The 14,584-nt window shown below is 44.8% G+C and overlaps 1 protein-coding gene across 1 annotated transcript in view; it reads left to right on the forward strand.

Moving 5' to 3' along the window:
* kmt2ca (lysine (K)-specific methyltransferase 2Ca) overlaps positions 1-14,584 on the forward strand; it is a 64,563-nt gene that overhangs the window by 12,961 nt on the left and 37,018 nt on the right. Inside the window, 24 exon segments of the mRNA XM_020625484.1 lie at positions 1,395-2,134; positions 2,796-2,897; positions 3,219-3,344; positions 3,868-3,987; positions 4,076-4,177; positions 4,597-4,701; positions 5,824-6,005; positions 6,415-6,579; positions 6,740-6,849; positions 7,154-7,219; positions 7,307-7,409; positions 7,484-7,590; positions 7,659-7,790; positions 7,873-7,977; positions 10,037-10,149; positions 10,238-10,376; positions 10,536-10,613; positions 11,132-11,167; positions 11,711-11,857; positions 11,977-12,009; positions 12,088-12,222; positions 13,402-13,692; positions 13,827-13,900; positions 14,275-14,490. Coding sequence (XP_020481140.1) covers positions 1,395-2,134; positions 2,796-2,897; positions 3,219-3,344; positions 3,868-3,987; positions 4,076-4,177; positions 4,597-4,701; positions 5,824-6,005; positions 6,415-6,579; positions 6,740-6,849; positions 7,154-7,219; positions 7,307-7,409; positions 7,484-7,590; positions 7,659-7,790; positions 7,873-7,977; positions 10,037-10,149; positions 10,238-10,376; positions 10,536-10,613; positions 11,132-11,167; positions 11,711-11,857; positions 11,977-12,009; positions 12,088-12,222; positions 13,402-13,692; positions 13,827-13,900; positions 14,275-14,490 — 3,527 coding nt within the window.

The raw sequence follows: 14,584 nt of genomic DNA on the forward strand, positions 1-14,584 counted from the left end.
TTGTCTACTCTAGCCATCTTAAGTTTAGCTTTAGGGTTAGTGGTTATTGTTTTAGGTTTAACTGTAACCCAGTTAGGGCAGCACAGTGGCGCAGTGGTTAGCACCGTTGCCTCACAGCAAGAAGGTTCTGGGTTCGGGCCCCACCCGGGACCTTTCTGTGTGGAGTTTGCATGTTCTCCCCGTGCTTGCGTGGGTTCTCTCCGGGTACTCCGGCTTCCTCCCACAGTCCAAAGACATGCCGCTTAGGTTGATTGGTGTCTCTAAATTGCCCATAGGAGTGTGTGTGTGTGTGGTTGTTCGTCTCTGTGTTAGCCCTGCGATGGATTAGCGACCTGTCCAGGGTGTACCCCGCCTTCCCCCGATTGCCGGCTGGGATTGGCTCCAGCCCCCCCCGTGACCCCGTTCAGGGACTAAGTGGTAGAAAATGAATGAATGAATGTAACCCAGTTTCCACCATGTCTGCAACCAGGTCCCAATCCTGAGGATTTCACCTGCTAGTTTATTATTCATTTTGGCACATTTGTATATTTTAATTTATTTATTTTTCATAGTTATTTTGTTTTCAGACTAAGACTTGAATCTTGAAATATTAGGCCAATTCGGGTCCGATTCAGACTTAAATATTTGGAAGGTTTTCTTTTGGTCTTTCTCTCTCCCCTCTCCTGCTCCCCTTGCTTGACCATTTTTCTTTACCTTCTCTTTTCTCTCCTGAGGTCAGTCTTCATCCCTAATATTATAAGAATTAATATAGGCTAGTTTACTAGTAGATTGATTATATCTCTTTCTTTTGCCATGGCAGTAAAAGATTTTCTTGCCTTTGGGCACCACAGAAGAACTGAAAGGGTACAAATACATCGTCCTCCTCTGGTTATACATATTAAGTATTGTTACATGTATTAACTTTGAATTACCTTGAAGAAGTGATCAGAATCAGCTTTATTGGCCAGGTGTGACGGACACACGAGGAATTTGACTCGGGTACATCGGCTCTCAATGTGCAAAACAGTAAACCAGCATAAGGCTGTGTAATATAACAAAATAGCAGTATTAACATCAACAAACGGTGCAAACAATGCAGAAAAAGCAGCATAAACAGACGGTAAACAATGCAGAGACAAAGGAATGTTCCCTGAAATGAGATAAAGGGGGATAAAACAGAGTACTTAAGAACTACAGACCTATACAACTTTCTATAATCTGTATGAGCTATATTTACAGGTATTGCACTGAGGGTTATTGTCCAGTCATACTGTCGATGGCGCTAATGCTCACAGTAATGCCAACTGCAGTCAGTTGGACCAACTGGACCGACTATTTGTGAGTAAAGAAGCATCACCCTTGCCACATCTTGTAGTCCAGAATTTAATGTGTCCTCCTGGCCCTTGTTTCTGTAGGAGTCTGGCTGACTGAGGACCACCACGCTAGTGCCACCTCTCCCGTCCTCACACAGCATTCCTCCTCCTGCTGCTTACCATGTCCTCCTCCTCCTGGATCTAGCTCTGTGGAGGCCTCCCCCACTTGTTCCACCCTCACCCCACCTCCTCTGGTGGATCACCCACTTGAAGAGGAACTGACCAATGGAGGACAATGGCTCGGGGATTGTGAAAGGCAACCGACCAAAGAGGAACACCATTTGCAGGCTGAGGCTTCAGGGAGGGGGGAGGAGCAGGAGAAGGAGCCTCTGGCATCAGACAAGAGCTTTGAAGCAGTCATCATGCAACAGCCAAAGAGTGAAAACCAGGAAAGAAAGGAGGAGGAGGTGAGGGAGGAGAAATCCAACATGGAGGAGGAAGTGCTGGTGAGCCCTGTGCTGGACTTGGACCCCTCCCTGGACCTGGAGGTGATGGAGCTGATGGCTTCTGCTTCTCCTCCCACCTCCCTTCTGTGCTTGTCCTCCCCTAGCCCCACTCCCATTTCCCGCCAGACACTGCGGCCTCCTCTTCCTCCTCCCTGCTCCTCTTCCTCCCGGCCATCAGATGACCTCGCCATCCGCCTGCGGCAGTCCCCATTTTCCACTGAGGCCTCCCCTGAGACCTCGCCTGCCAGAGCTACCATCACCCCACCCCCTCTCACCCCACCATTGCCTCCTCTACGGGCCTCCCTCCTCGCCAGAGAGTCTCCTCCTTTGTCCAAGGTAATGCCTCCTTGTTTTCTTCTTTTGGCCGAATGCCTTTTCAAATTTAAAAACTTGAAAAACACCCCATGCTCCCTTTACGCCCTGAACACTGTGTGCTGAATGTTCAGCCCTAACATTACTCCCTGAATGCCCCATGCTAACTTTAATTAATTGCAGGTGCCCCTTGTAAACATTTTATCCAACCTGCACAAGGCTCGGGCGCTAAGGAAGGGCAACTCCTTCCTGGCAGATAGTCACTAGTCGCCAAATAGTGTATTGCAATACAGGATAAAGATGCAGCTCAGTTTTACTCAGTTAAACATCTCAAGTCACAAGCTTATTTAGGAAACCAAAAAAAGCCTTCTATTGGCTAACAATTGCCATAATGTAATGAAACGAATCAGTATTAAATATCCATAACCTCAAGAAACTTTCCATCAGAACTCCTTTGGCTTCTAAGGAGAAAAAAAAGTCGGTTTCTTCTCCTCAAAGTGAGAGCTACTCTCATTACATTATTACATAAGCACTCCTGTAAGTTGAGACTAATAATAAAAAATTAACATGAATAAATGGTAAACTATGAGCATATATCTGAGTTTACTTTCACAATGCAAACTTTATTTCTTGGACACCCCATGTCTCCTCCTGGTGATGTCTGTTTCTCTGTTTTCTCCTACAGGCTCCTCCCACTACCGCACTCCTCCTGACTCCTAAGATTGGGATGGGAAAACCTGCCATTTCCAAGAGGAAGTTCTCACCTGGCAGAACCAGGGCAAGGCAGGTGGGTGACCTTTGACCTCTCCCAGAGGATGATAGTTAATAGTTGCTCCTCCTCCTTGTCATGCTCCTTACCTCTTGTTCACTGACACACTTGTTCTCTATGTCCCAGTATGTCTATGTTGGCATCTTATTCTGACTGTCTTGTATGTCTGTCCCAGTATGACTGTGTGTGTCCCTGTTTGACTGTCTTCATCCTGGATGTTGCCATGATGATGTCTCGGTACTTCCTGATTTTATTTTTAAGTTTTTGTTTGTTGCCTGTTACATTTATGTCACTGCATTTTGTTTCCACCCACATCCTCCTCCTCCTTCCCAATCTCAGGGTTCGTGGTGGAGCACTCGCAGGGTGGCGAGCCCCCCCTCATCCTCCCAGGATTCCACAGGGGAGGGAGGGTGGGACAGCCCCAAGCCCCTCCCACTGGACTCCCCTCACTGGAGCATGAGAGTGGTAAAGAAGCACACCCTAACTAACTTTGTTGACTAACCTTTCTCCTCTGGGGTGTAGCAGTTTTCTGTGTTGGTGTGCATGCTGGAGCTACCACTTTGTGCGTTGCTGCACCCCTCTGGGCTGTAAAGCGGTAAACAATAAAGCACTCCTGAGACCAGGTCAGGGTCTTTGTTTCCTTTTATGTAACCAGGGTTCAAATTTGAGACCAGCAGGGTTTCACAGCTCAGGGTTTAGGATGACTGGGTTACAGTGATGGCTGCTGATTCCAAACAAGGAAGAGAGTTTCTGTAGGGCATCCAGAAAGTAAAGGTAGTGTGGGGCATTCTGGAAACGCTCCACAGCTTGGGGTGGTTGGGAACTAAAGTTAGCGTGGGACGTTTGAGAATTAAGATGAGCGCGAGGTGTTTGAAACACATGGTATCCTGCTGATAGCAGTGCTTCTTCAATGTTTTCATGGTAACAAAATGTGTGATGTATGTCCCATCATGATGTTGTCGTTGTTTTATGTTACTCCCCCCCTCAGGGTCGTGGTTCTGGGTTTCCAGGCCGGAGGCGGTCTAGAGGAGGAGGTGTTGGAGGAGGACGAGGAGGGCGAGGACGGAGCCGACCGAAGACTCAGGACAGTCTGACTGTGTCATCTGGAGTAAGAACACATTCACACACCTGATGGCAACACAGATGGAGGGGCTCAGCTGACCAGTAGTTGACGATGATTATTTCCTCTTTGTCAGTGCGGCTACATAGAGCCATTCCAGACAAAGGAGGAGGAGGAAAACTCGATGCACAACACGGTGGTGATGTTCTCCACCTCAGACCACTTCACACTCAGACAGGTATGCATACCCGGACTCATCTGGACTAAGAATCAGTCCACATATTATATCACTCTTAATAATTCACAGTGAGAAATACTGGGCCAAAGACAACCCCAGTTACAAGGAGTTATAGAAGGACAGGAGGAGGCAAAGAAGGAAAGGAAGTAGGAAGTATCCTTCATATATTGCTGACATTAGCATGTTAGTTTCCACAGTCGGACTTGTGAAGTACTCTGAAAGGACTAGCTAATTTTCAGTTTTACTGCTGGTTCCCGGAACCACCTCCAGATAATATCACACACAGGAGGCTGTGATTGGTCCGAACATGTTGTCTGTTATATCCCACATCCAAGTTCAAGAATTTTTGCCTATAATCTGAATCATTAATGAAAATGTGTATTTTTGTGTGTGTGTGTTATTGTTTGATGTATGTGCAGGACATGTGCGTGGTGTGTGGCAGCTTTGGTCAGGGAGCCGAGGGCCGACTTTTGGCCTGTTCTCAGTGTGGACAGTGTTACCACCCCTACTGTGTCAACGTCAAGGTCAGTACCCACTGAAACACAAGTCCTGCTTCTCTGGGCTTTGTGTGTACAGGAAGGCTCAGTAAGGACGAATCAGTAGATAGAGTTCTTTAAAATATTTGTCTTTACATATTTTTAGAAATTTTGTCAGTTGACTCAGATTCAGCTGTTCATTGCGTCTATTACACTTTTTTCTTTTTTTTCTATGTGTAGCCTAGACAGTCAGTAAATCAAATGGCATGAATTTCAGTGATGATTTCGACCACAATAATGTCGGTGTTTATATGCAAAAGAGTGACGGCAAAATATTCTCTCCTGCCTGTGTGGGACATGAGAAGAGAGGAGAGTCGCTGTGTGCTGTCTTGGCTGTCGATGCGCTGTTCTTTTGGCACCGCCATGTCAGTTATAAATTTGTTTTTGTCTGTTAGAAAATGGACATGTGGCGTGAGGGTTGGCAGCCCTGCTTGACATACAGTGAGAAACTGTGGACAGAGTTGGTGGGCATCAGTATCGATTGCCGTTAAACACACAGAGTGCCTGTTGGCTTGCTACTGGAACTTACGTACTTGCCGACTAACGTTAGCTGAATTGTCTTGGAATATAACAGTGTTTTTCTAGAGACTAACATTACTAATAATGTTACAGAGTTAGCTAGCTAGCTGGTGTGACTGAGGTGGAGATGCTTGTCAGCTCACTAAACGCAAACGTGAACCGCTGGCTCGTTAGCTAGCAAAGAGGCAAACAATAGTAATGTAATGTGATCATTACCATTAACATCAAACAGTCTAGCATTAACTGGTAATGTTAACATTTGCTTTGGTTAAGTTCTCTTTTCAGCTGTGGCTGTCGTGAGTGGTGCCAGTTCAGAGTCTGACTAGTGCTTTTCAGATTACTCGCTGTATTCTGATGATCCTACCTGCTGTCTGACTCCTCTTAGTATAATTAGATTATATTTTCAATGACTGGGCTGCTCTACTTGTATCACTGTATTGTTACAATTTGTGGAATACTCTTCCCACAGTCTGATTGCTCTGTTCATAATCTGGTTATTACTCTTTCGTTTATTGGTTTTATTATAATCTTGTCACAAACCGGTTAGTATGATTACACTGTAATCTGTTCTTTTTGTGCGGTTGTCCTCAGGTGACTCGGGTAGTTCTGACCAAAGGGTGGCGCTGTTTGGAGTGCACAGTGTGTGAGGCGTGTGGTGAGGCCAATGACCCTGGGCGACTGTTGCTGTGTGACGACTGTGACATCAGCTACCATACCTACTGCTTGGACCCGCCCCTCCACACAGTGCCTAAAGGAGCATGGAAGTGCAAGTGGTGGGTCCACCTGTCTGTCACCTAACTGTCACCTCTCACTCACTGTGTACACTGAGCTTTGATAACAAGAGTGTTGGAAGAATCACTGGCACGGCTGAGCCCAAACAGTTGTCAGCAGAGTGTGATGCTGCTGTTTGTCATCAGCACTGGAAATGTGTAAATATACCAGCTCCTATACTTCAGCTTGTCCCCAGCAGCTGCTATTTTGTGTTTGACTCGGGTGAGATGTGATGGACAGCTATACCTACCTACCACTCATCTGAGTGCCGCCTGTCACTTACTTGACTCATTTGTCACTCACCTGACTGGAAATAAACTCACTTGTCACTCACCTTGCTGTTACCTGTGGCTCACCTGTGTTGTGGTTGCATTTCCTCCTCTTTAACAAGTGTTCTCTACTTCTCCCCAGGTGTGTGTGGTGTGTGCATTGTGGCTCCACCTCTCCGGGGTTGAACTGTGATTGGCAGAGTAACTACAGTCGCTGTGGACCATGTGCAAGTCTGAGCTGTTGTCCAGTCTGTCAGCAACAGTACAGTCAGGATGAGCTGATACTGCAGTGTCAGCAGTGCGACAGGTAACGTGACACCACACACTGATACAACACACAGACAACAATGTAACACACTGTTAACATACCCAAGAAGGTAACACTCACCCTAAGTTCACTTGGTCTGGACTGTGTAGACCCTGTTCCTACTTCCGTGTCTTATGTATCTGTGTTTGTGTGTGTACAGGTGGATCCACGCGGTGTGTCAGGGGCTTTGCTCTGAGGATGAGGTGGAGGTCGCATCTGGTAACGGCTTCGACTGTTCACTGTGCAGGACTCATAGCTGTGGCTCCTACGGTAAAGTCCAGTCTATTCCAGAGCCCAGAGTAGTCACTGTCTCTGGGCCTTGATTTTAAAAAATCCAGCATACTTCAGTGTCTGGTATCTTCCTGCTACAAAACAAAGGCTTTTATTTTGAAAATCTGGCATGCAACAAGATTTCAAATGGTTTGAGAGCTTTTAAGGTGATCATAAGTGGATCCAAAAAGGTCCTAAAAGGTTCCTACTGATTTGAGAGGTTTTAAAAGTAACCTAAGTGTATCTAAGAAGGTTTTGTTTGTTTGTTTTTGTTCCATGATGCTGATCCATCTTTGCGTTTCAGGGAGGTCGGACAGTTTGGAATCTCCCGCCATGGCTCAGATTGTCTCCAGGACCAGATCAGACCTGGGTCAGTCGGACTTCAATATTCATATGAGTACCTGAGAAATAATAATATAAACCATTTTTACTTAAATAATGTTTTTTGATTCTGTAGACTCAAAGACGTACACTCAGGATGGTGTGTGTCTCACAGAATCCGGTCTGTCTCACCTGCAGTCCTTGGTTGAACCTCTGACATCACCACGCAGGTACCGCAGGTAAACGCACCGCCCTTTTCTTTTTATTGCTCTTCTCTGGCTTCTCGGACTGATGGACCACTTTCTGTACACAGGAGTAAACCCAAACTGAAGCTGAGGATCATCAACCAGAATAGCGTCTCAGTCCTGCAGACGCCTCCAGAGCCCGACACCCCTGCAGAGCTGGACCCCATTCGTGGAGGTTAGAGTTCTCATACAAACTAGTACAAATGTTTCCAAAATGTCCTCACAGTATAACATTTTTTCCAGGTGATCTGGAGTGCGAGATGAAATCTGACTCGAGCCCCGAGCGCGACCGCGCCCACGAAGAAGACATTGCCGCCAAGGAGCCGGAGGTTACAGACGGCAGCAAGAAGAGAAAGAGGAAACCCTACAGACCAGGTGAAGAGGCAGAAGAACAGAACAACTGTTTCACATACGTCTTATTCTCATGTTCACCTATCTGTCTCTATGTATGGCTCAGGTATTGGAGGGTTCATGGTGCGTCAGCGTGGAGGGAAGTCTGGACCAACCCGGATCAAATTGTGCAGGAAAGATTCGATGGAGATGCTGCTCGGCCAAGTCAGAGGTGATGTCACCTGTACCTGTGACAACAACCACACCTCCTTTATTGGCTCAGTCCCACGTCCTCGTAACTCAAACATCCTTGTGATCTGGTTCTTCTTGTAACAGAAAAATGTCCTCATAACGGAGAAGCATGATGCATACACATAATGTAGAAATGCCTTTGTAATATAAGCATAATGTAGAAACATCCTCATAAAAAATGTAGAAATGTCCACATAACTTAGAAATCTAATGTAGAAATGTCTTAATGACATAGAAATGTTTTTGTAATAATGGATAAATGTTCTCCATAGAAATGTTTTATTATAAAAATGACAGTGAAACATCTTCATAAAACCATGTACAGGTGCAGCTCAATAAATTAGAATAGTGAAACTCGTGTATTATATACATTCAGTACACACAGACTGAAGTAGTTTAAGCCGTTGGGTCTTTTAATTGTGATGATTTTGCTCACATTTAACAAAAACCCACCAATTCACTATCTCAATAAATTAGAATATGGTGACATGCCACTCAGCTAGTCAACGCAAAACGCCTGCAAAGGTGTCCTGAGCCTTCAAAATGGTCACTCAGTTTGTTTTACTAGGCTACACAATCATGGGGAAGACTGCTGATCTGACAGTTGTCCAGAAGACAATCATTGACACCCTTCACAAGGAGGATAAGCCACAAACATTGCCAAAGAAACTGGCTGTTCAGAGTGCTGTATCCAAGCATGTTAACAGAAAGTTGAGTGGTAGGAAAAAGATGCACAACCAACCGAGAGAACCGCAGCCTTGAGAGGCTTCTCAAGCAAAATTGATTCAAGAATGTGGGTGAACTTCACAAGGAATGGACTGAGGCTGGGGTCAAGGCATCAAGGGCCACCACACACCGCCATGTCAAGGAATTTGGCTACAGTTGTTGTATTCCTCTTGTCAAACCACTCCTGAACCACAGACAATGGCAGAGGCGTCTTAGCTGGGCTAAGGCGAAGAAGAACTGGACTGTTGCCCAGTGGTCCAAAGTCCTCTTTTCAGATGAGAGCAAGTTTTGTATTTCATTTGGAAACCAAGGTCCTAGAGTCTGGAGGAAGGGTGGAGAAGCTCATAGCCCAAGTTGCTTGAAGTCCAGTGTTAAGTTTCCACAGTCTGTGATGATTTGGGGTGCAATGTCATCTGTTGGCATTGGTCCACTGTGTTTTTTGCAAACCACAGTCACTGCACCCGTTTACCAAAACATTTTAGAGAACTTTATGCTTCCTTCTGCTGACCAGCTTTTTAAAAATGCTGATTTCATTTTCCAGCAGGATTTGGTGACTGCCCACACTGCCAAAAACACCAAAAGTTGGTTAAATGACCATGATGTTGGTGTGCTTGACTGGCCAGAAAACTCACCAGACCTGAACCCCATAGAGAATCTATGGGGTATCATCAAGAGGAAAATGAGAAACAAAATAATGCAGATGAGCTGAAGGCCACTGTCAAAGAAACCTGGGCTTCATACCACCTCAGCAGTGCCACAGACTGATCACCTCCATGTAATGCCGAATTGAGGCAGTAATTAAAGCAAAAGGAGCCCCTACCAAATATTGAGTACATATACAATAAAAGAACATACTTTCCAGAAGGCCAGCAATTCACTAAAAATGCTTTTTTATAGGTCTCATGAGGTATTCTAATTTATTGAGATAGTGAATTGGTGGGTTTTTGTTATCACAATTAAAAGACCCAACGGCTTAAACTACTTCAGTCTGTGTGTACTGAATGTATATAATACACGAGTTTCACTATTTGAGTTGAATTACCGAAATAAATGGACTTTTCCACGATATTCTAATTTATTCGTAGAAACATCTTATACCATAGAAATGTCCTTGTAACAGAAAAATCTCCCCATGATAATGTAGAAATGATTTCGTAATAATGCACAAACATTTAAGAATGTGTTTTGCAACACAAATATCTTGTTACACACAAAAATCTAGTAACACAGATAATGTCTTGAAAAGCAGAGAATACAATAATACTCATAATGCCGAAACGTCACTTTATTATATTTTTTGTGTTGTATTTCAGGCTCATTGGAAGCTGATGTCACCATGGAGATGGTGCCCCAGAGCGACCAGGTCAAGAAGAGGTACAGGAAGAAAAAGACGAAGCTGGAGGAGGCTTTCCCATCATATCTACAGGTAATGTATGCGTGCACACACATACGTGCACATGCAAACACACCTCAGTTAATTGCAGCCTTCTGAGTGGCACGCCCCCCTTTTCCAGGAGGCTTTCTTCGGCCGAGACCTTCTGGATCGGAGCCGGCAGGCAGACAGGAGGGCGCAGCATGAGATGACTGCAGGTAGCAGCCAACCAGGAGGTGGTGCCACTGTAACCAGCTCCAGCAGGAAGCAGGGAACGCTGCGTGAGTTTTTTTTTTTTTTTTTGTTTGTTTTTATGATTTTTATTTTTTCCACATGTTTTTTTCCACATGAGCTTGTTGTCATGTGTGTGTGTGTGTGTGTGTGTGTGTGTGTGTGTGTGTGTGTGTGTGTGTCGTCATGACGTGTGTGTGACCATGCAGCCATGTCAGACGATGTTCTCATGGATCTGTGCAACGTTCTCAGCACTGACCCTCACATTCTGGCCACAGAACATGCAGGTACACTCTCACCTGTCACCACTCTTTACTCCTTTCTTTCAACTACCTGGTTGGGGTGAAAAGCATTCTGGGAAAGGCCAGAGTAAAATGTGTCCTGGTATAAAATAGACAAGTGAGACTTTTTACAAAACAGAGAAAAGGCCTGTTGTGGTATTGGTAACAGAACTAACTGCTGTTTCGCTGTCAGACAACTAATACCACCAACGAAGAAGAAGACGGGCCTCACTTTTCCTGGCAGGCTGCAGTGCTGATGTAGTTTAAAATACTTTTTAAGTTTCGTTTTTGATTGGTCACTGTAGACTGTCTGTGGATTTTGATTTTGTTGCTTCTGATGGTCCCCTGGTTTGTGATTGGTTGCTTCAGACTGTTTCTCTGGATTCTGATTGATTGCTTCAGATTGTCGCTCTGGATCCTGATTGATTGCTACAGATTGTCCCTGGTTTGTGATTCGTTGCTTCAGACTCTATCTGGTTCATGATTGGGGATTTCAAACAGTAATCGTGCGTATTTATTTTCAGGTCAGTTCCAGGTGGAGTGCTCACCATCTCCCTTTGGTAAGACTCCACAGGCTGACCTCCTCCTCTTCTAGAGTCTCCTAAACTCTGATCTCTCTTCCTGCCTGTAGAACTGTTGCACTTGAAGTTCTTGTACTTCAACCACTGTGCAGTACAGAGTATAGTGTATTTTACTTAATCACTGTTTTACCAGAAACACGCTAGCAGCCCCCTCCCTTGCTCAAGGGGGATTTGTTACCTGATAATGTAAAGTGTCCTGAGCCAATTGTTGTGAATTGCGCTATTTGAATTGAATGGAACTGAAAGGTATCGCTTCTGTAAGCAGATATAAACTTTTAAAAGTAACAATCAATATAATGTAGGCTGCAGCTTGGACACCAGTTTTATCCTGTATTTGTTTATAGTTTGGAACATGAACAATGCTGATTTAGCTGGTAGCTAATTTAGCTGTCTTTTATTCTATTATACAATTTCTTCTTCTCCTCCTGAAAACAGACTGCTTCCTCTTCTCCTTCCAATAACATCAAGTGCTGCTTCTTTTTCTCCTGCTGATAACACTGACTGCTGCTGCTGCTTTTTCAGCTTGCCTGGACATCAGCTCTGTGGCCAATGACCCCATCTTGACTTCTTCTGACACCACAGACAGCGGTGGACGAGGCCAGAAAGCAGTCCAGGAGGAGCCTCTGGATGCCATCTTGAGTCCTGAGCTTGACAAGATGGTCACAGATGGTGAATTTGAGTTTGAAAGTTTAGGATTTGTAGTATTGGCATCAAAATATATACCTTTGCAAAAATATTCCCACCTGAGATGAACATTTCACGATCAGAAGTGTGTCACTGTGTTTCAGGCGCCATCCTCGGCAAACTCTACAAAATTCCAGGTGACTTGACACACCCACCTCAACAGTTTTTCCATTGAGTGGCTGACTTATAACGTGTGTGTTTGTGTGTGCAAGCAGAGCTGGAGGGAAAAGATGTGGAGGAGGTGTTCACAGCTGTCCTCAGTCCAGATGGAGGCAATAACAGCCAATCAGTAGAGAGCCGATACCAACACGCCACTGCTCCTGGGAGCAAGACGCACACACAGCACACAGGTATGCAGAAAAATGCTAACTTCTCCACCTAAAGACGAATGTTTCCAGCCTGAGGTTATGTTTATATTTTCTGTCATTGACAGATTTTTTTTAAAGGTTTATTTTGGGCCTTTTGGCCTCTATTTTTATTTACCTATTTTATTTAATTTTATTAAGTAATTTCAGAGAGGCAGACAGCAAACAGCAGAGATAGACTTGGTCACAGGGCTGTCAATGGTCAGAGTTGAGTCGCTGACGTCATGAACCCAAGGGGATATATCGTGCACCATAACCACTCAGCCATGTGGCGCACGGCCTGAATTTTTTTTTTTTTTACAGTGATGGAAAAGGCTGTCTTGCATTTTGATAGATTAGAGAACTGAGGGTGATATACCCTAGCTTAAAGTTACTACAAAGACCAGTAGTTGCTATGGTGTTGATGGGGAAAAAGGAAGGATCAGTGTGGTGGATGAAAGACAGCTGACGCTGTACTCAACACATCTTGCTATGCAGTTGCTGACAGCATGTTGAAGAATTACAGACTGGAAATCATGGACAGGGATGTCATGAGATGTCATGATATTAATATGTGTCAATATTTCTTGTTGAGGAAAAAGCCATCTCGCAATATCAGTGGTCCAGCAAAAATACAACTCTTTGCTGTGTTTTAACTCATGGAGCTGCATGGGGGGGGGTAAGGGGGAAGGGGTTTGTGGGCGGACAGTCATAGATGTGTACGATATGGCCACATTGTGCCAAGTCGACATGAGTGGCTTCATTCACATTTCCATCCCGTGAGTTTTTGTTGTGTTTTGGTTAGCCATGCTGCTAACGTGGCCTACTCTACCTTAGCACCAATTTTACAGTGCCTGCATATTGTTGTCTTTTACTGCATATGATAATTCACACTCAGGAAGTAGAACTGAAATAACAGTCATTACAAGATGATTAGTTAAAATATTTCAACATGCACCTGCACTGTTTTGCTCATTGTGACTTTCAGTCAAATGAAAGAATTTTCCCAGCCATATTTCAGCTAAAAACAAATGGTAATGTCTGTTATTTTCGGTTACAAATTATTTACAAGTTATTTTCGTAACTTGTTGGTGCTTGCAGTACTGTACTGTTGCTGACACATATTTATGTTGATCAGTCAAGCGCTGATCAGATGTATTGATAATTAAAACTGTTCCTGAGCAGCTGTAGCATTCCCTTACCTCCCGCTGACCAATGGCCTGACGCGAGCTGCTCCCACGATGCCCAGTGGTGTCCAGGCTCCAGTGGGCTTCAGTAGGACGCCCGTCCCTGAGGGTCCCACCCCTGTGCCGGCCAGTCAGGCAGCAGTGGCAGAGGGTGAGCAGGATGCACTGTCAACAACTCAGAGAGGGATGCTAAAGTGGGAGAAAGAAGAGATGCTGGGAACCATGGCAACGGTCGCCCCAGTGCTGTACTGCAACACCAAGTATCCCCAGCTCAGGGAGCAGTACCCTGGTACTCACCATTACACACAGAAACACAAAAGTATTCTCTGTTTTGTGTAGTCAAAATATCACAAGTAAAACTAAACAAGCATTCATGTACCAGTAGTACCAGAGTACATATGTAACAAGACTGTCTTTTGTCAGACTGGTCAACACGAGTGAAGCAGATTGCCAAACTGTGGAGGAAGGCCAGTTCTCAGGACCGAGCGCCCTATGTGGTGAGTGTCTACAAGCTAACGCTAAGAACGTTATTTTATTCAGGCTAGGCTAGGATACAGACCAATAACATAAATTTGTTTCACATCATTGTGGTTACAGACAGGCTAACAACACAACATGTTGTAATATACAGCTATCCACACAACATATGAAATTTGGTTTCATGTTTTTGTTGGGTTAGCGTACAGAAAGCTAACCAACCGCTGATATGCTGGTGCCTGCTGTAGCTGGAGAGATAACTGCTAGGTGACTGGAGTTTATGCACTGACAACGGATCTTTGATAAAAATAATAATAAGAAGTATTGAAGCTAATAAGCTACAGTAACATACATTTTAGCGAAGTCATCGGTCATTGGTTTCTCTTCACTGCAGCAAAAAGCTCGGGACAACCGCGCAACTCAGCGCATCAACAAGACACAGCTGTCCAGTGAGCCGCTCAGACGTCACCCACCCTCACAACAGCTGCAACAGCAGCCATCGCTGCCGCCGGTACCTTATGAGCCCGTAACCATGGAGACAGAGGCAGCGTTCAAGGATCCGTTGAGGCCTAAAGAGTCGGAGCAGGAGCAGGAGTGGAAGCTCAGACAGGTGAGTTTCACTGGGCAGAAAGAGAGATAAATCCAGATTCCAGTCACAAAACACAGGATCTAAAGACACTTACTGTATTCAGAAATAATCTGGG

This window comes from Monopterus albus, unplaced genomic scaffold (assembly GCF_001952655.1).
Source record: "Monopterus albus unplaced genomic scaffold, M_albus_1.0 scaffold355.1, whole genome shotgun sequence".
Taxonomy (NCBI): Eukaryota; Metazoa; Chordata; class Actinopteri; order Synbranchiformes; family Synbranchidae; genus Monopterus; species Monopterus albus.